At 45.0% G+C, this 16,815-nt stretch overlaps 1 protein-coding gene across 3 annotated transcripts in view; it reads left to right on the top strand.

The window, feature by feature from the left end:
• VGLL4 (vestigial like family member 4) overlaps positions 1 to 16,815 on the top strand; it is a 44,909-nt gene that overhangs the window by 6,330 nt on the left and 21,764 nt on the right. For 2 of the 3 annotated variants that reach the window (XM_061551955.1, XM_061551956.1), the window contains one exon: positions 13,055 to 13,241. In XM_061551955.1, coding sequence (XP_061407939.1) covers positions 13,055 to 13,241 — 187 coding nt within the window. Of the gene's footprint in view, positions 1 to 2,832; positions 3,554 to 13,054; positions 13,242 to 16,815 lie in introns of those variants that run through there. The other variant, XM_061551954.1, reaches the window with a different exon arrangement.

Raw genomic sequence — 16,815 nt, 5'->3', positions numbered from 1 at the left:
CGTCTGCTGTAATCATTCCAGAAACTCAGTGTTCTATTAGCCTCAATGACTTTCTTCCAACTCTCCTGGGAGTCACATTTGTAAAACAGGAATGACAATGACCACATTTTCAGCTGGTCACCGATTAAAATAAAAAAGGGATCTGCTGATGACAAGTTGTGTGCTACTGGAAGGCAGATGGTCCTTTATGCAATCATGTAGCATGTATATATATGCCGCAGACACCATATGTTGGTGCAGGGCTTAAGTTCATAAACACTAAAGGTAGAGCTTGCATTACAGCACGAGAGAAAAGTATTCCTTGGCATCTGGTAAGAATTCCAAAGTTCTCGTGTTATCAATCATGCCTATATTTTTAGAAGCTATTGCGCAATACCCAGAATGGCACGCATCTATAAACACTGTCCATGACGACACGGTTGTGGGTAAAAGTGTTCTTTCCAGGACGTGTCATATTTGGGGAAATATGAAATATGACCCTTGAGCAACAGTGTGCATGGACTTTTGGGGGAGGAAAATGCTGTTTGCGTACAAAACTCCGACAGTGACGTAGTAAGTGTTTTCGGTAATGCAAGCCATAAACATGCGCAATACTGTGAAGGAGACGCGCATGCTTGTAATGACACGAACAGACATACAGAGGAACGCATGAGTCAATGGTAAAAAATAAGTATAACCCGTAAAAACAAAGTTTTTCACTATAAACCCTTTATATGCGTGGCGGCTAGAGTCCTCTCGTCCTCTGGCTTGAGATGGCTGCCACCTATGGGTCAGATGATTGCCTGCCACAATTAAGCAATTGGTAATTAAATATCTTTTTTTTTTCTTGAAAAGTGTAAAATTTTGGGGGGAAAATTTCACGAACATTAATTGTCACGCACAACGAGTCTGCGTGGAAAATGTCAGCTCGATTGGATCACGGGAAGTGGGTTAAAAAACGACCGACAGATTTGCACGGTCGCAAGCGCGCAAGCAAGCAAGCGAACTTAATATAAAGGATTTAACAAATGACAGACACCATATTGACTGTAAGGGAAAAGTGAGTGTGTTTGGGTAGAACACATAATGGCTTTAAGGGATAATGGGATATTGACAAGACTGGTGAAGGAATGGCAGTCAAAGGAGAGAAACACAACAGCGAGGAAGACCACCATGGAGAAGAATCGATGGGCTAAGCTCTTGTGCAAGAGCGAGACGAGTTGTGGATGGAAACGACTGTGAGAGGCCTTCATTCAGCAGAGGATAAACAATAGCTGATTATAGTGTTAGTTCAAGGACACATTTACTGTTATAATACTTTAATATATTGATTACGTTCATCCAAATGTATCGAATCGCGTAATAAATGTATAGTAATCGGTTCCCATGATCTCTACGGCCACTCATGGCCACACACTCATTCCAGTGTAAGGATAAATCTTTTATGGAATTGTAGCCATCAAAATGGGGCAATTAATTGCATCGAGTGAGGATTAATCTCTAAATGTATATAATCATAGCAATCATAAATTAATGCCCTTTATTTATCCAGGAACGCCTGAGTCTTAAGACTGTTTTTCAAGAGGGTCTTGCAATTGCGATGTTTGGCCAATCTCATTAAGGAGTGTGAGCATGACATGGGATGAAACCAGAGCTGAGTACACGGAGAATACCCACACTTACGAAGTGATAGCTCTGAAATAACCACGTACCTAAGAGGTTTATGAGTTATGAATACCCATAATTTCTAGCGTTATCCTGCATAAGTTAAACAAATTAAATTCGTTACAGCCATGTGCCAATATATGGTGAACTTGATAATTGCTTTTTTTGGCGTCATCTGGTCCAACCCATGTGAGACTAGGCTCTAAGGAAAGCTGTCTCGGGTGTGGACCAATCAACTTCAAGGACAGTGCATACATTATCAGAGTTATGTTTTTGTTTGCATTATGACTGCAGGTATTGTGGTCTATGCAAACATGACTCCTTGTAAAAAAAAGTGTCAGTTTTGTTGCCAGATAGAAGGGTAAAAATCCAATTATCATATTTTTTACTGGCAAATGAGGTTCCAACGGTATATGTTGAACTTTTTTCGCACCGTATGTAGCCAACCATGCTAATTGGAGGTGCGAAGATCTCTGCACGCCGGTTTGCTTGGCAATACTTCACCATGCTGGTCAATGAGGGCCCATGAAGTGCGCGTGTGTGTGAGTGAGAGAGGTTCAGTTATGACCGGTTGACACATCACTCGATATTGATGTTAGCCACGTTCAGGAAGCGAACCAATGGAGCCAGGTCCATAGCGCAGTGGGCAAAGCCACCGCTCACCTCCCTTCCACCGTCATTCGTGATGAAAATCTGTCACCTGTACCAACAGACAGAGAGCCCAACCTTGCCACACCGTTGTCAACTATAAATATATACCATTGGAACCTCATTTGCCAGTAAAAATATGATAATTGTTTTTTTACCCTTCTATCTGGCAACAGTTTTGTCAGTTTTGTTGCCAGATAGAAGGGTAAAAAAACAATTATCATATAAATATATAGATTTGTATCAAACGTAACTTGGTAAGCCGGCAACTTCCCTTCTGTCACGTGGACTGCAGAGCAGCCACCGCGTGCGGCAATGCAGCACCGTGCGTGCCCTCTAACCCCGGCCCTCACCACTGCCAACCACCCCCAAACCCCCTGCCGAGAAGCAGGAAAAGCCAACGGGCTGACATCAGAGCCGAGTGCTGTTTGCCCTCCCCATCCACATCCCCTACGACACTCCACCCACCCACCACACCGCCCTCTCTCTCTCTCTGCTTTCCTCCCCCCACCACCATCACCACCACCACCATCTCCCCCTGTCCCGGTCCGCCCCGTGGTACAGCCCCCTGCTTTTTGTCCACGCTGCCTTTGGAGGCCCCTTCCATACTGCTGCTGTTGCCGTTCTGCGTTCTGTGATCAGCCAAGCGCACGGGGCCGTGGCCATTAAGGGCGAGACAGAGAGAGGGACTGCAGAGAGAGAGAGAGAGAAGGGGAGGAGGAGGTGGAAAGGGAAGAGAGAGAGAGAAAAAAAAAAATTACATCACTGGGCGAGTCTTAATTTGAAAAGGGTGGAAGACGCCGAAGCAGAAGATATTTTAAAAAAGCGGAAATAAATTAATAAAGTCGGGTTTTTTTTGGGGGGGAGGAACAAAACAAAACAAGGAGGGAAGATCTTGGGAGATCATTTCCTCCAACAAAGACCACGGGATTTTCATTCGTTTTGCAACATTGTTCTTCGGAAGACCCCGGCTGCTGCAGCTCCCACTCATCACCAACAACCGGGCCAGCATCTTCATTCAGTGGCTCTTCCAAGACCGTGTTCGGAGTGCCAGGGGTTTCTTTATTTGTATATCTAAATAACAAACGAACAACCTCCCTACACTCCTCTCGTCTCGTTCCATCGATCATCCAGAAGGACACCTAAATCCCTCTTGCTGTGTGCGTCCTTCCACCCAGAGCGATGATGCACCGTTTACACTTCCTAAGCCTCCAATACTTTGACGCCGTGAACAACAACGGGACGCTCCTTGGTTTCAAGGGTGAGTTTTGATCGGCGATTTGTGCTGTCACTTTCTCCCGTGGCATTTTAATTTGTGTTCTTCTTCCTCTTCTCATCGCGTTGCGATTGCGGATTCATTTGTCGTTGCACGTTCGTTTTGGTGTGCGCGAGATTTGATGATATTTCATTAACAACAGCATTTTCCTTGTACGATGTTACGTTTTGCTAGAAAGAGTAGATGATTCTAGATTTGAAGCTTTCGTTACTGCAAGGATTCATACTAAGAATAGATGATACCAGAGTGGATGTCCGGGGGTGTTTAACCATGGGATGAGTGAGTAAGGGTGGCCACAGTTGTGGTTCTTCACCAGACTTTTCATTCTTTTGAAGTTGATCACCGCGTAAAGCGGCGTCCTTCGCTCTGTCTCCACGAGATTTGCGACACTTTGAGATCACCAAACTACTTGCACCGTCGTGTGCATCATTAAGCTTTTCGGGATCCTTGTTTTAGATGTTTGCGACGTTTACACCGCAGGGTTTTAAACACTTTGCTGCTGCTGCTGCTGCTGCTGTGGTCGTGTCGCATTCAATTCGGAACGTGCGCGACATTCAGAACCGACTTCCCTGCTGCCACATTGAAGTCAATGTGATAAACACACGGCTGGCATGCAAAACACCAGCAGCATTGTCCACATGTAGACTTTATTAACAATACTCAAGTTTCATAATAAGCAGTCGGCAGAACGGAACTACGATATCAACCCCGGCGATCTGAGCTCGACTCACGACGAACATCAGTGGCGATTGATATCTGAACCGGTCTTAGGTACCGCTTGCCAACCCGTTAAACAACCTTCATTGTCCAGTGTGATGAAGTATGGTCAAACAAGGCCTCTTAAGCAGTGGTTTTACAAGGTGCACTATTTTTAAAAGGCATAATGGATACATCTGTTCAAGATAATCGCAATTGCTGAGGGTCCTAGGTTAAACCATAAAGGGTTAGCCATTGTGGGCCTTATCTTGAATAAATGTTTACCTCTGAACAACAATTAGGTTTCCTCAGCCACCCTCAGGGTTGCCTCCTACAATAAGAGCCCCCCCCCCCCTTCATTCCAGCCAGGCATGTTGTACCTTTTAAGTCATTAAAGGTCATTTTAATAATCTACAATTCTCAATTGAAACGCGATTATATGCAATTAACTATGAAACACAATTCCATTATGTTTCTAAATATATACAGTTAAATATGTACTGTATAGATTATGAGCCTCTAGGTGTTCACCTGGTTAATTAAAATAAGCTTAAAAGCATTGGCATTATGAGCAAGCACAACTTTGGACCGGTTTTTGGCATTTTGGGTCTCATCGGTAGAGTGAAAGTTGTTATGAAGGGCTGCTGGTTTTCCAGTTGTTATTAGCAGCAAAGAGCACTCCCTCTGAACGACAAGGCCCTGCCACTTTCAGAGATAGAATATAAACCAAATTACCGGAGTGATGTAATGTAGATACAGGCAGCCAATAACCAGCGTTGCATGCACTTTATATACGAGTTACAAATGTATAGGAATTAAATTTGAATTCACAATCTCTGCCTGTCAGCAAAAAAAAAACGTTTATGTAACAGTTTGGTTATATGATTTGTTTTATTTACCTAGCATAATCATAGTTTTGTAATTACTTTTGGAATGTGGGACCTGGTCTGTTAACTGATTCATTATTTGGTTCCGAGACGTTACATTGATCTTTCAAATCCACTTTACAGGGATATTAACAATGTAGGTTTGTAACTGTAATACGTGGATAGTATTTATCTGTTTTAATCTCTGAAATAACTTTGCATTCGAGTCCGTGCCATTATTGAGGAACAACAAACGTTTCCTCTCCATACATTTCCCATAACGGATGCACAACAAGGCGTGTGCAAGAAACCTTTGGGTCATTTGCCGCTCTATTTGGGAGGAAACATTGAAAAATCACTTCAGGAAATGTAGCACTTTTTTTAGATTCACAAGGTAAACATGTTCGTAAGATAAACACGAGTGGGTGGGAAGTATACGATGTCTTAAAGGCACAAGAACACACGCTTGACGATCCTATTCTCCACCAACACGCTCTTAGAGTCTCAGTAAACCGTCAGCTCTTGCGAATGGCTACATACGCAGTGCACCATGAATTTTCGAAATGTAAACAAATCTATTTAGTGTTTTTAATTTAGCGTTGAGGCTGAGGATTGCGAGGGGGTGTTTTTAGAGTGGCCTGGCATTCTTCGCATGTTTGCACATTAAGAGGAACGTGACTGGTTCGTGCTTTGGCGTCACGAAGTGTGAATGAACGGCACAAGTGAGATGTGACAGGAAGGATGTCCGTCACCTCGTGCGTACTTTTGTTAGAGAGTCATTTTCCAAAAAGCTGGTGGGGGGGGGGGGGTGGAGGGTGCAGACACAGGGTATGGGGGGGTCTACTTTCAGGATGCTGAGAGATCGTGCTTAATGGCTGAGGTCTTTACAGTATTTTCAGAAGTGCCTCTGGGTTTTTTGTGTGTGTGTGTGTGTGTCCCTTTCGCCCCCCCCTCCCTCCCCTGTCTCTCTCAAGATGCCCTTTAAACTTTGACCTGACCGGCCGTGAAAGCAAGCAGGCAGGCAGGCGGGCAGTAGCTTTTTCTTTGATTCCCGCTGGCCACGGCTCAGGTTTCGGTGTGGCTTTACGGAGGCAGACGGCCTGTGGGGTTGAGAGGCTTTGGGGGAGCCATGTCCACCTGCTTTCATCGCTCTTGGGATGCGCTGCAGCTTTCGCTTCGGCCAGCCTCAGGAGTGTCGCGTAGAGGTCTCTCTGCAGGCGCTGCGTCTCCATCAAGCGGTGGTCCGCCCCCCTACCCCCGGTTGCTGTCATCAAGCTCTAGGTTCTAAAAGAAACCTCCAGGAGATTCTTCTTTAAGAGTAATAATGCACACAAGGTGATTTATTCAGACAGTAATATGCCCCATTGTGACCATAGGATTATTCCCCCCATCATGCCTTGCATGCTGTGTGACATCACTTGTTTGTTCTCCTTGTCAGCCTGTATATTTCCACTTCTACGCAAAGGTCTCCCACATTTTCTTCCAGCCCTTCCTTTCCTTAGTTGCTCCGGTGCAGTAGTGGCCTCCAAAAATCTTTTGATTTCATCCCGCCATCTCCTCCGTTGTTCATGTTTTTATTTGTTGCGGTTGCACCCGATTCAAAAGCCGAATGGCTCACAGGGTTATACCAAATAAATGAAAACACTGAAAAACTGAAACTGAAACACTGCCTTCATCTGCTTCTTTTGCCCTCTCGCGATCTCCACTCAGTAGAACGTCACGATACGACATGTTTTGACGCACACAGCCTTGTTTTAGACCACTGACTCAAAAGAGTCAACACTGCGGCCATTCTATGTTATACAGCAGCACGACAACGAGACAACTGTGTGGCGACTTCATGCTCGTTAGGAATCACCAGTGCCACTATAGCATCGTTGCTTACTGCTTTGCCGCCTCAGGGGCTTGATGTTGACGAGCCCTCACCAATTTACTGCAGAGACAAGTTTGGCCCTGCCCAAGGGCGACAACATACCGACTCTTAACACTTTCTATGAATGATGAGACATTCGTCAGCCAGTTCTTTGCAGCTGCGATATCAGTTTGAAATTGAATAGCTTTACAACCCGCAGGCCACAGAGAGAGAGATGACACCTACCTTCCAAGTGCCGCCACACTCTTGTGGGCTCCGTGTGGTATTTTGCAGTCGCCTCGTAGGCTTGGCGAACCACAATGTACCTCTTATTCACCGCGTTTGAAGCATGGCGATAACTAGTGAATTGATTAGTCGTATCGCGAGAAACCATGTAACCCAATGTGTAATGGTGTTGTGTCTGTACAGATGATACACCACACTTAGTCAAATCTGCAGATTGCATGTGGTGGTGTGAAGTGTGGCTACTCCCACCTCTTTCAAGATGTCTGGTGAGTGTGGAAGAGTAGGCCAAATGCCCTTTAGAGGGGCTCTCAACAGCTGCCTCATGTGGAAGCCCTTCCGCTAGCAATGGCGTGACAAAGCGATTGTAGGGCTGTATCTTTATCCTTTTCAAAGACAATTTCTTCCTTCTGAATATTTATAAAGTACCATTTCCAATTCGTGCCATGATGGAAGAAAAAAGAATACACCTTAAATGTTCACACAATGGAATAACCCCTCCCCCCTACAACCTCTTACACATTAAAGTTGCCGACTAATCATTTTAATTTGAAACCATGAAACATTCACTTTCATCACTAAAAGCAGCCCGGGCCAGGCATTCGTTCATAAGTGTCAGTTCGGGGTGTAACACTGAGCGTAGATCAAACGGCCACGTTAAAACCGCAAACCAGTTACCCAAGGAAGGGAGGAATGTCTGGCATAGCTGCTACTGCAGAGAGTGCCACCATGGCTGCCACGGGTCACTTGGGCCTGAGGGCCTTTACTGATGGCACCGCCATTGTGGAGCGTATGCTCCTGACAAATGTCCGCGTTTGGCTTTGAAGCTGCGTAGCGTTACGGCGCGAGGGCAGACACGTGTACAGTTACTCTGGAGGGAGAAGAAAGGGCCCGCTGGATTTGATGAGTCTGCAGGGCCTCGGGGCCCCATCGCGTCCCCCCCCACACACACCGTGATTCCAGAACAGGGTTCACCGCGCGGGGCTTGGGACTCATTTTTCGTAGCGCTTTGCTCGATCGCGGTTCTTTTGCCAAAGGTAATGTTGTGGCTGAGTTTCGTATGGCTCGAGTGTTGCCTAATTCCGACTGAATATAATGAAGCCACTTTGTGTTGTGTAACCAGAATGAATTGGGGAGGCAGCACTGGCGGCAATATTTGTTGAGCGCCGCGTTGTTGTGCTGCTGGCTCTTCATACACACGTTCTTCCAGTTTCACTAACTCGACCACTTCAGATGGACACAAGGTCACCCTGGTATTATTATATCTGAGGAGGTACACACAGTCCGCAGTGATCATGAAGTGACACGCACTAAACACAGCATGTGCTGCCAGTCGGTGACCTTTACATTGCAGGGTCAAGGAAAAATCCACTGTAATGTTTTAAGGTCCCTTGCTTGACTAAATTAACAACGCTTATTCAGGCTGTGCCCTGGCAAAGGATATGATTGTAAGTTTCACACCACACCCTTCTCCCTTCCTTCACCTTCCTGCCCACCCTGCTTCCTCTGCCAGCACTGCTGAACAATAGTTCAGATCCTCTTGTGCCCAAATAAGCATCTTGTTTCATCGCCCACGGCTCTCGCTTATATTATATATTTTTAATTCGCTGTAGGATCGGTCCTCATGGCGAACTTTGTCCAGCAAACAGGACCTATATTTTATGAAAAAAGAATTGGCTCTACTAACCCTTCTTGCAATAACACAGGAGGTGTTAAGATGTTCTAACACCAAACAGACACCTATTGCGAGGCATCACGTCTGCATGAACCACACACGCTTGTGCTAAGGCATGCAAACAAACATGTGCTCTGGTAGTATACGCATTGTCTTTGAAACTGATTGGCCTACACCAGGGACAGCTTTTTATATGGCCTTGTTTGACCAACGTCAGACCAGAGAACGTAAAAAGGCAAAGAGCACGAAGTCAATGCATTCATAGCTCGGGTTGAGCAGTTTTATCTATGGGATACTTTTTTGCCAGTATCAAAATTATGAAACAAGAATTATCTTTACCCTTCCCAACATGTTTTACCACAAGCATGTGTGGTTAATGCAGACTTGGATGCCTTGCCATAGGTGTCTATATGGTGTTTGAACATCTTAACACCTGTATTATTGCCGAAGGGTTAAAGCCAATACTTTTTTCACCATTTAGGCACTGCCAAAAAGGGGTCCCATAGAGAGGAACTAAATTGCCAGCATCCAAACACTCTCCGCAAAGCCCCTATTCATGTGTGCTGAGCTGTAAGCAGTTGGGCCACAGTGTGCGACGGCCGGGTACCCAGTGCACCCTTCGCTTGTTGTGAAGTTTTGAATGGGGTCGTATTGAGAGCGATCCGAATGTGAAAACAGAGCCGTGGATTCCCGGGCATGATAAATCGGGGAGGCAGTGAGCTCATGCGCTTGGCACGGGGGACCGGCCTGTTTCGGCGCGTCTGTGGCTGCTAAAGAGAGCAGTGGCCACCGCCAAGCTCGCCGTGAACTGTACGCCCGTGCGGTATCCCCGACGCTGGCGGCTATAAACAAAGCCCCGAACCTCGGCTCAACGCAAACGGCATTCTCTCATTCGCCAATCGTCCGTCCAAAAGTGTCCGTGGTGCCGTCTGGTATGGTAAAGATTCCCATCACGCCCCCCACCCCACCACCACTCTCTCGACTCTCTCGACAAAGTTGAAATCTGCTAATAATGGTAGCGTTATATACGGACAGGACAATGCCAAATGGCCGGGGGTGGGCATTTGAGCATCGTTTTGCTGATGTGGTTTTTGGTGTCTCACGGTATTTGGCCGATCGTGCATGTGTCAGCGTGCTTCAGATATTTATTTTCACTATGAGCATCAGCTAGTTTTGTGTACGCGGTCTTTTCGTTACGTTCGAAATATATGTACAACCATTAGCCACACACTGCGATCCAGAGCCCAATGAATCTGCATGAAAATCTGCCTTAATCGGTTATCTGTATGGTAACGGTATGTATATGAACATACAAGCACAACGTACGGAAATGTACGCGTAGTTATATCTACAATACATATGACAGTGAATGAAATGTAGACCAAGTATTATGCTTTTACGATGGTGGAAAATGAAAGTGTGGTGCAGATTACGACCATTTTTTTTGGCTTCAAAGGCAGGGAACAAAAAAGCCCTCCCTCCACCGCAAAGCCCCGTTATGTCCAAACACTGCCGTGCCGTGCTGTTCCTGCCAGAAATGATGGTGCCGGTTGGGAGCTGCTGAGGAAACACGAGAAATGTTTGCGCCGTGCGTGGCTAGAGGCACGTACGTCTTCTCCCCGCTTCCAAAACGCCCGGTGCTTCCTTGTGCTCCGTGGAACTATTGAAAGAGTTCTGTCCGTTTATTGCTTTCTGGGAAATAAGAGCACTCGTACCACTGGATATGAGTGGGAGTTCAGTGATAAACACGCTGCTATGAACTCGGCAACCCAAATTCGATTCCTGGCCATGGTGAACATCAGAAGCGAGGGATATTAGAACCGTTCCGACCTTCCGTCCTCGTCACCACCCTGTATTGACCAGTGTGGTGAAGTATGATTTAACAAAAAAAACAACAACCCATGACTGACCTAGTGTTAGGAAGGCTTTCATCCATTGGTGGATTGATTATGGCTGTATTTTTGTTTGTTTAATTGAACAAATGTTACTTTGACAATGTTTTGTGGAATCCACCGACTAATAACTGAAAGCACGAGTACTGCAATAATAGTACTAATACTTTCAATTTATATAGGGCCTAAATATAAAAAAAACATTTCCAGATGCTTTACCTAGTAACCCACCCAGCACAAACACAAAAACAAACGTTAGCTAAAGCAAAAGGTGTGGCCCATCTCCACTGCCATTTCTGAGTCGGTGATGATAATTCCACATTCCTATTGAAGGCATCATTGTTGTCAATAGGATAATCACATTGGTAAACAGTGTACTACATCCTATGCTGTACACTATTTAAAAATACATGATCTCTGCAGACATGGGGCTCCATTCTCCAATTTTGGCAGAACGTCATAGCAAACAATTTTACCACTATGATCTTGCCAACAATTTGCCCTGGCATAAACTCCCAAAGTGGCTTCATACTCTCCTTGGTGGGGCCAGTGATCCATTAGCATTTTGCCCAGACCATTGGTGTGAACATGATTTATCTGGCACCATGACATCCCAAAACGATCAGGAGCAAGTATCAGCCCTTGAATATAAGATGGAAACAAACTAACGGTCCGGTCGCCCTCTGTACAGAAACGGGCCAAATAAAGCAAATTGTGCAATTACACAAACTAACGAAATGTGGTTTGAGTTTATTTACTATTTGTGAAATTTTACAGACCATAGCTTTTCAGAAATATTTGAATCTGGGTCATGGTTGATTTTGTATTGTATAATACACTTTTCTGCCAAAGATACATACTTCCTGACTGTCATATACAGTGCAGCATTGTGCGTACGTTCCAAAGCAGTATGTACGTTCTTAAACGTGTTTATACTTTAATACGCAGTATATGTGTCTGAAAATCTAATGTTTAAAATATGATTAATATTCGGAATCCGTATTGGTTCATCCCCTTACATCAATCACAAACCAGCATTGTTAATGTATAGTCACACAATCCCCATGGCTGATATGGGAAAGGGATGTGAATTATTACCGCTACACTGTATATGGATGGAATATATTGAGGTTTATTTCAAGTACTGCACTTTTAAACAATAGTAAACCAAATGGAATTAAGTTTCATGTTGAGAAAAAAAAGTATAATGTTGACGTTTTAATTGTTTTTGGGTTTAGAGCCGCAGTTAAGACTGCTTGAGCATGGGTAATTTATTTTCTGCCCAAGGGTGTTTTTTCTCTTCTGCTGGTGCTGGAGAAATGGGTGAGGCATCATTACTTCAAACAGATCGTGCCCTATTTCCCTGAGGACAGTTATGAGGTGTGGCATTTCTTTGAGTAATGTTTTCAAAAGATTTGTTTAAAATAAAGCCGATCTCGACAGAACCTACACCTTGTAAAAACGCAGCGGCATTAACGCGTCTGCAATGCAGCATTTAGCAATTTTTCGAGCCGAAATTTGGTGGATTGCACGGAAACTTCCGAACCCCCTCTGAGCTGTCAGATGGTCATAAAATGGCAGTGCAACAAGTAAGACCTTTAAGTCCATCTCTGCTGAGTGTTTTACCCCCTTGTCTGTGGGAATTTTATCTTGAGTACTCCAGTTCGCTCCCACATGCCAATGCTCATAAATTAAAATGTATTAAACATCCCAGAGCAGAACACCTTCTTGAAGAAGTGTCTTGAGACTCACTGACGATTTCCTAAGTGAGAGGGCATTCATATTCTTGGTTCTTTCGGTAAAGTCATGTAGAAGGGAGGGCATTATTATCATTTGCTGGTAACTTAATTCGTTTTTCACTTGCTTTAAATTGGATTCCAAGGTTACCTTGTATCTTTATCAAGTTGCAGCAATAACTTTTTTTACCCTACTCATTTAATGGGCAGGCTTGTTGATCTCTAAACCCTTTTGCCACATACCGATTTTCAAAGCAATAATTGCATCTTTTTTTCGAGATTTTATATTGTTATAAAGCTGTGCGATTAGCTTAGAAAATCGGTATGTGGTAAAAAGGGTTCAAAGAATGGCAGCCTACCGCTTAAATCGCTCGGGTTGGCAAGCATGTTCTGCGAACCTCCGGCAAGGCCTGCCAACTCGAAGGCGGACTCGACCGGGTGGTTGCGATTATTTTGATTAAAAACATAATTACAATCAAACGTTTGTGATGGCAACTGCAGCGCTGTGACGCATTATCTCGCGCAGGCGAAACCCTGAGCAACGGTGACCTCCGGCAGGCCATGCGGCTGCCACCACTGCTGCAGGACCCCAGGGCTGCCCTGCAGCCCACCGGCCTCAAGCGCAAGTACAGCGAGGAGCTCTGGCACGAGTCGTCGGACGCCTCCGACGAGGAACAAGCGCCTCGGAGCAGCAAGGTCCCTGCCCTGCAGCCGTAAGCAATGCGAAATCGAATGCCCTTAGCGATCCGCGATGCCGGCACCGCAACCGCTGGTTTTACCCAGGGTTCATCCTGCTATTGAGGTGGCTACTGTCCTGGGAAATCTGTTAAGTCTTTCCCGTGATGTTTTTGTCAGATGCATTATAATACACCATTACCTACTATAATCACCCAGTGTGACGTCACTCCACATGAGGCCCACCCCGCCGTGTGACGTCACTTCACATGAGGCCCACCCCCCTTATTAATATTCATGAGTGGGTGGATTTTTACAATAACGCAGAGGAAGGTCGAGCTGAATTAAATAATTTATTCCGCAAAGTCGCTTCGAATGTGACGTTTCTTTACAGAAAGTGACGGTAAAAAAGAAATCTACGCAGCACAGTGCTACATCCGTGCGTGACGTCACTGCAAAAGAGCCCCCCCCCCCTTCATTAATATTCATGCCCGCGTGGAAATTTACACTAATGCACAAAAAGGTTGCGCACTCCACATGCCGCACCCCTCCGCAATAACAATGAGGGGGTGACGTCACTCCACATGGGGCAACCCCCCCCCCCTCATTAATAATCAGGAGCGGGTGACGTCACTCCACATGCCGCACCCCTCCCCTCATTAATAATCAGGAGCGGGTGACGTCACTCCACATGCCGCACCCCTCCCCTCATTAATAATCAGGAGCGGGTGACGTCACTCCACATGCCGCACCCCTCCGCAATAACAATGGGGGGGGGGTGACGTCACCCCACATGGTGCAACCCCCCCCCCTAATTAATAATCATGAGCTGAACAATTTTTCTATTGAATATTTTAGATTTACTGTAATTTCCACCCGTCCTTGGATGGGCAAAAAAAGCTCATTCAAGATGATTAATTCACATGTGGTTCTCTCTTCTGGTATTTGAGATATAGCTCGTATTTCCATGATACGTCCCGGTTTTCTTGTGCCTCACAGCTGAATATCCTGACATCCATTTACCTCTAGCTCTCACTGCAGTTTTGATCAAAATACACAAGGTTTGCTTCCCACTGCGCTCCTCAAACCTTGTCGTACAGAATGATGAAGTGAAATGGCGTTAGTGAAGGGCAGATGGTGAAGTGTTATATCTTATATAGGCAGAATTCTATTCTTTGGTACAAATATGTTATAGTCCATGGCCTATTGGTTTTTCAGACCAATATCTAACAGCATTTGTTTAAGCAAGCAAACTCTGGACCAGTTTGGATCTTCTGGGTCTCATCAGCAAACTCAGCTTTGCTATAATGAATGCGGCTGGGCTACCAGACCTTAACAGCAAAGTGATCCATCTCAACAATGGGGGCCTGTTTAATTAATACTATTGGTCTGCAAAACCAATAGGCTGATGGAATTTATTATTTTATCATGAGTGGATGCGCAGAAAGGGGTTCCGCTTTTAAGTTATTTGACACGTAATGCTCTGCAACAACTTAGACTGAGTTTGTTAACACCGTGACCTTAACGCACACAATTATTGAGCTTCACTGTGCGGTTGCTGGTGGACTTTAGCAACAAGAAACCTGTACGCGCTGTAATAAGCAGGGCGTCATTTTGCGTGAAATATTTTCTGGGTCACTGGTAAAATGAGAATAGACACATGTGTGTGACGAGTAGCCACGACCAAAGTGAGAGGTATGGTTATTGTGCTGGATGTGGTCTGCCGGGTATGGAAAAATTTTCTGGGTTACCTGACCCAGAGAGACCCAGATGAAACCAAGCCGCAGTAATATGGCTCTTTTTGTAATTGAGCATCTTTATACAGTACTGGGGAATTGTACTTTGCATTTAAGACATACTTTATGCATAGTTTACATGAACGCCTTATCTTCTTGGTTCTTTCGGTAAAGTCACGTAGAATGGAAATAATAAAGTAAGACTAATCGCATATCTGCATTTCCCAAAAATATGCTAAATTCCTCTTGATATGCAAATTATTTTGTCAAGGCGCCCTTCCCCCCTCCATCCCAGCTTAAATAGTCGCTCCAAGCCTGGAGTGTGTCATTCAGACTCTGTCTACTCGACAGACCTGCTCTCCACCTGAGGACGGCTGCTTGCGTTGTGGCCGAAACGTCGTGAGAATTATTTTATTATGTTTATTTTATTTTATTATTTCCATTCTACGTGACTTTACCGAAAGAACCAAGAAGATGAATCCCTGCAGTCACGAAAGCTTTAAATCGAAAAATGAAAGTCTCAGTTTTTTTCACGTTATACATCTCCAATCAAGCTGCTTTATCCCCTGTTTACATGGACGGCAGCTTTTGTTTGTATTCCCTGCCTGAGAGCGGTTTGTGTATACATTTTACTGTCTATCCTATTCACAGTCAGTCAAGTTGTTTTTGTGTCTTGGCTGTTTAGTGAGATGCAGATTGTTGGTCTATCTTCCTGGTTTTATATCTATGGCAGGTTGCACACTGCTGGGGAGATGATTGATTTAGTTATTTTGCTAACGGGGCAGCGTTAAGGTGGTGCTCTCACCATGTTGGGAGGCTTTCATCTAGCAGTGTGTTAAACACGGTCGGAAATAAATAGTTGTTTGCAGACATCCTTTTTTCTGCTTAACATTGAAGTTAATAGGTCTCGGCAAGTTCTTTTTAACTGTCAAGCAGTTGTAACCAGCATATTCTTCATCAGACAGTGTAAAGTGTTGAGGAACATTTCCACCGCCCTAAACGGGTTTGTTATTGTGCACATTTGAATTTGAGATAGCTCTGTTTTTCGCCGAGTGCAAGCTAATTCACAGGCAGGGCAACCGTTTTGTTTCTGGGTTCATTTTCTATCTGGTGCAGCCCGACCCATATCGCGTGTCGTTCAGTCGTGACTTCTAACGCGCTCTTGCAGCCCGACAGAATGTACATTGAGCCGGCTTAAAATCAGCTTAACACCTTCTTCCACGTATAAAACAATGCTCCTTCCATGGCCGCACAATAACAAGTGGGGGGGATGCGTTTCCATTTTGCAAAGCAGTATGGTTACGAACCTAAAATACCTGGATTGTCCTGTCAACTGCTGAATAAGCTTGTGTGCCTTGAACACATTCTCATTTAGGAGATTTCTCATTCAGAAATGCCTCTTTCCCAGTCAGGTTCCTTCCCCCCCCCCCACTATTCTTTACTTCACCACGCTGGCCAGTGTGGGTTGGGGAGTGGGTGGATGGCAGGCCCGGTTCTGAGATCACTTGCCACCGACAGTAGCCGTGGCATTGCGTAGAACTCTGGTCACCGGGTTCACAGCGTTCCGCGTTAACCACTTTACCACCGCTCCGTCCCATTTTTCATCGCTTTACCCGATGTTGTACTATATTGTAAATGCGAAACAGAAAGCTGCTGCCGACTTCCTGGGACATCGTCTGCAGCTCGTGTACGATAAAAGTAACATGATGTTGGCGGTGAAGAACAAGCTGCTTGCACAAGCAGTCAAAAGTTAGACCACGGCTAACAATTTAAAGGTCCCCATTGTATACTGTTTATGACAACAAAGCCAACTGAGCTCACCCTGGCAGGATTTTGAGCAACATTGCTAGGAGGCGAAGATAAAGCAGACTGCTGT

This window comes from Lethenteron reissneri, chromosome 15 (genome assembly GCF_015708825.2).
Source record: "Lethenteron reissneri isolate LAM-NWPU_2019-01 chromosome 15, ASM1570882v1, whole genome shotgun sequence".
Classification (NCBI taxonomy): Eukaryota; Metazoa; Chordata; class Hyperoartia; order Petromyzontiformes; family Petromyzontidae; genus Lethenteron; species Lethenteron reissneri.
Note: the sequence above shows the minus strand (reverse complement) of the source record. Positions and strands in the feature narration are given on the sequence as shown.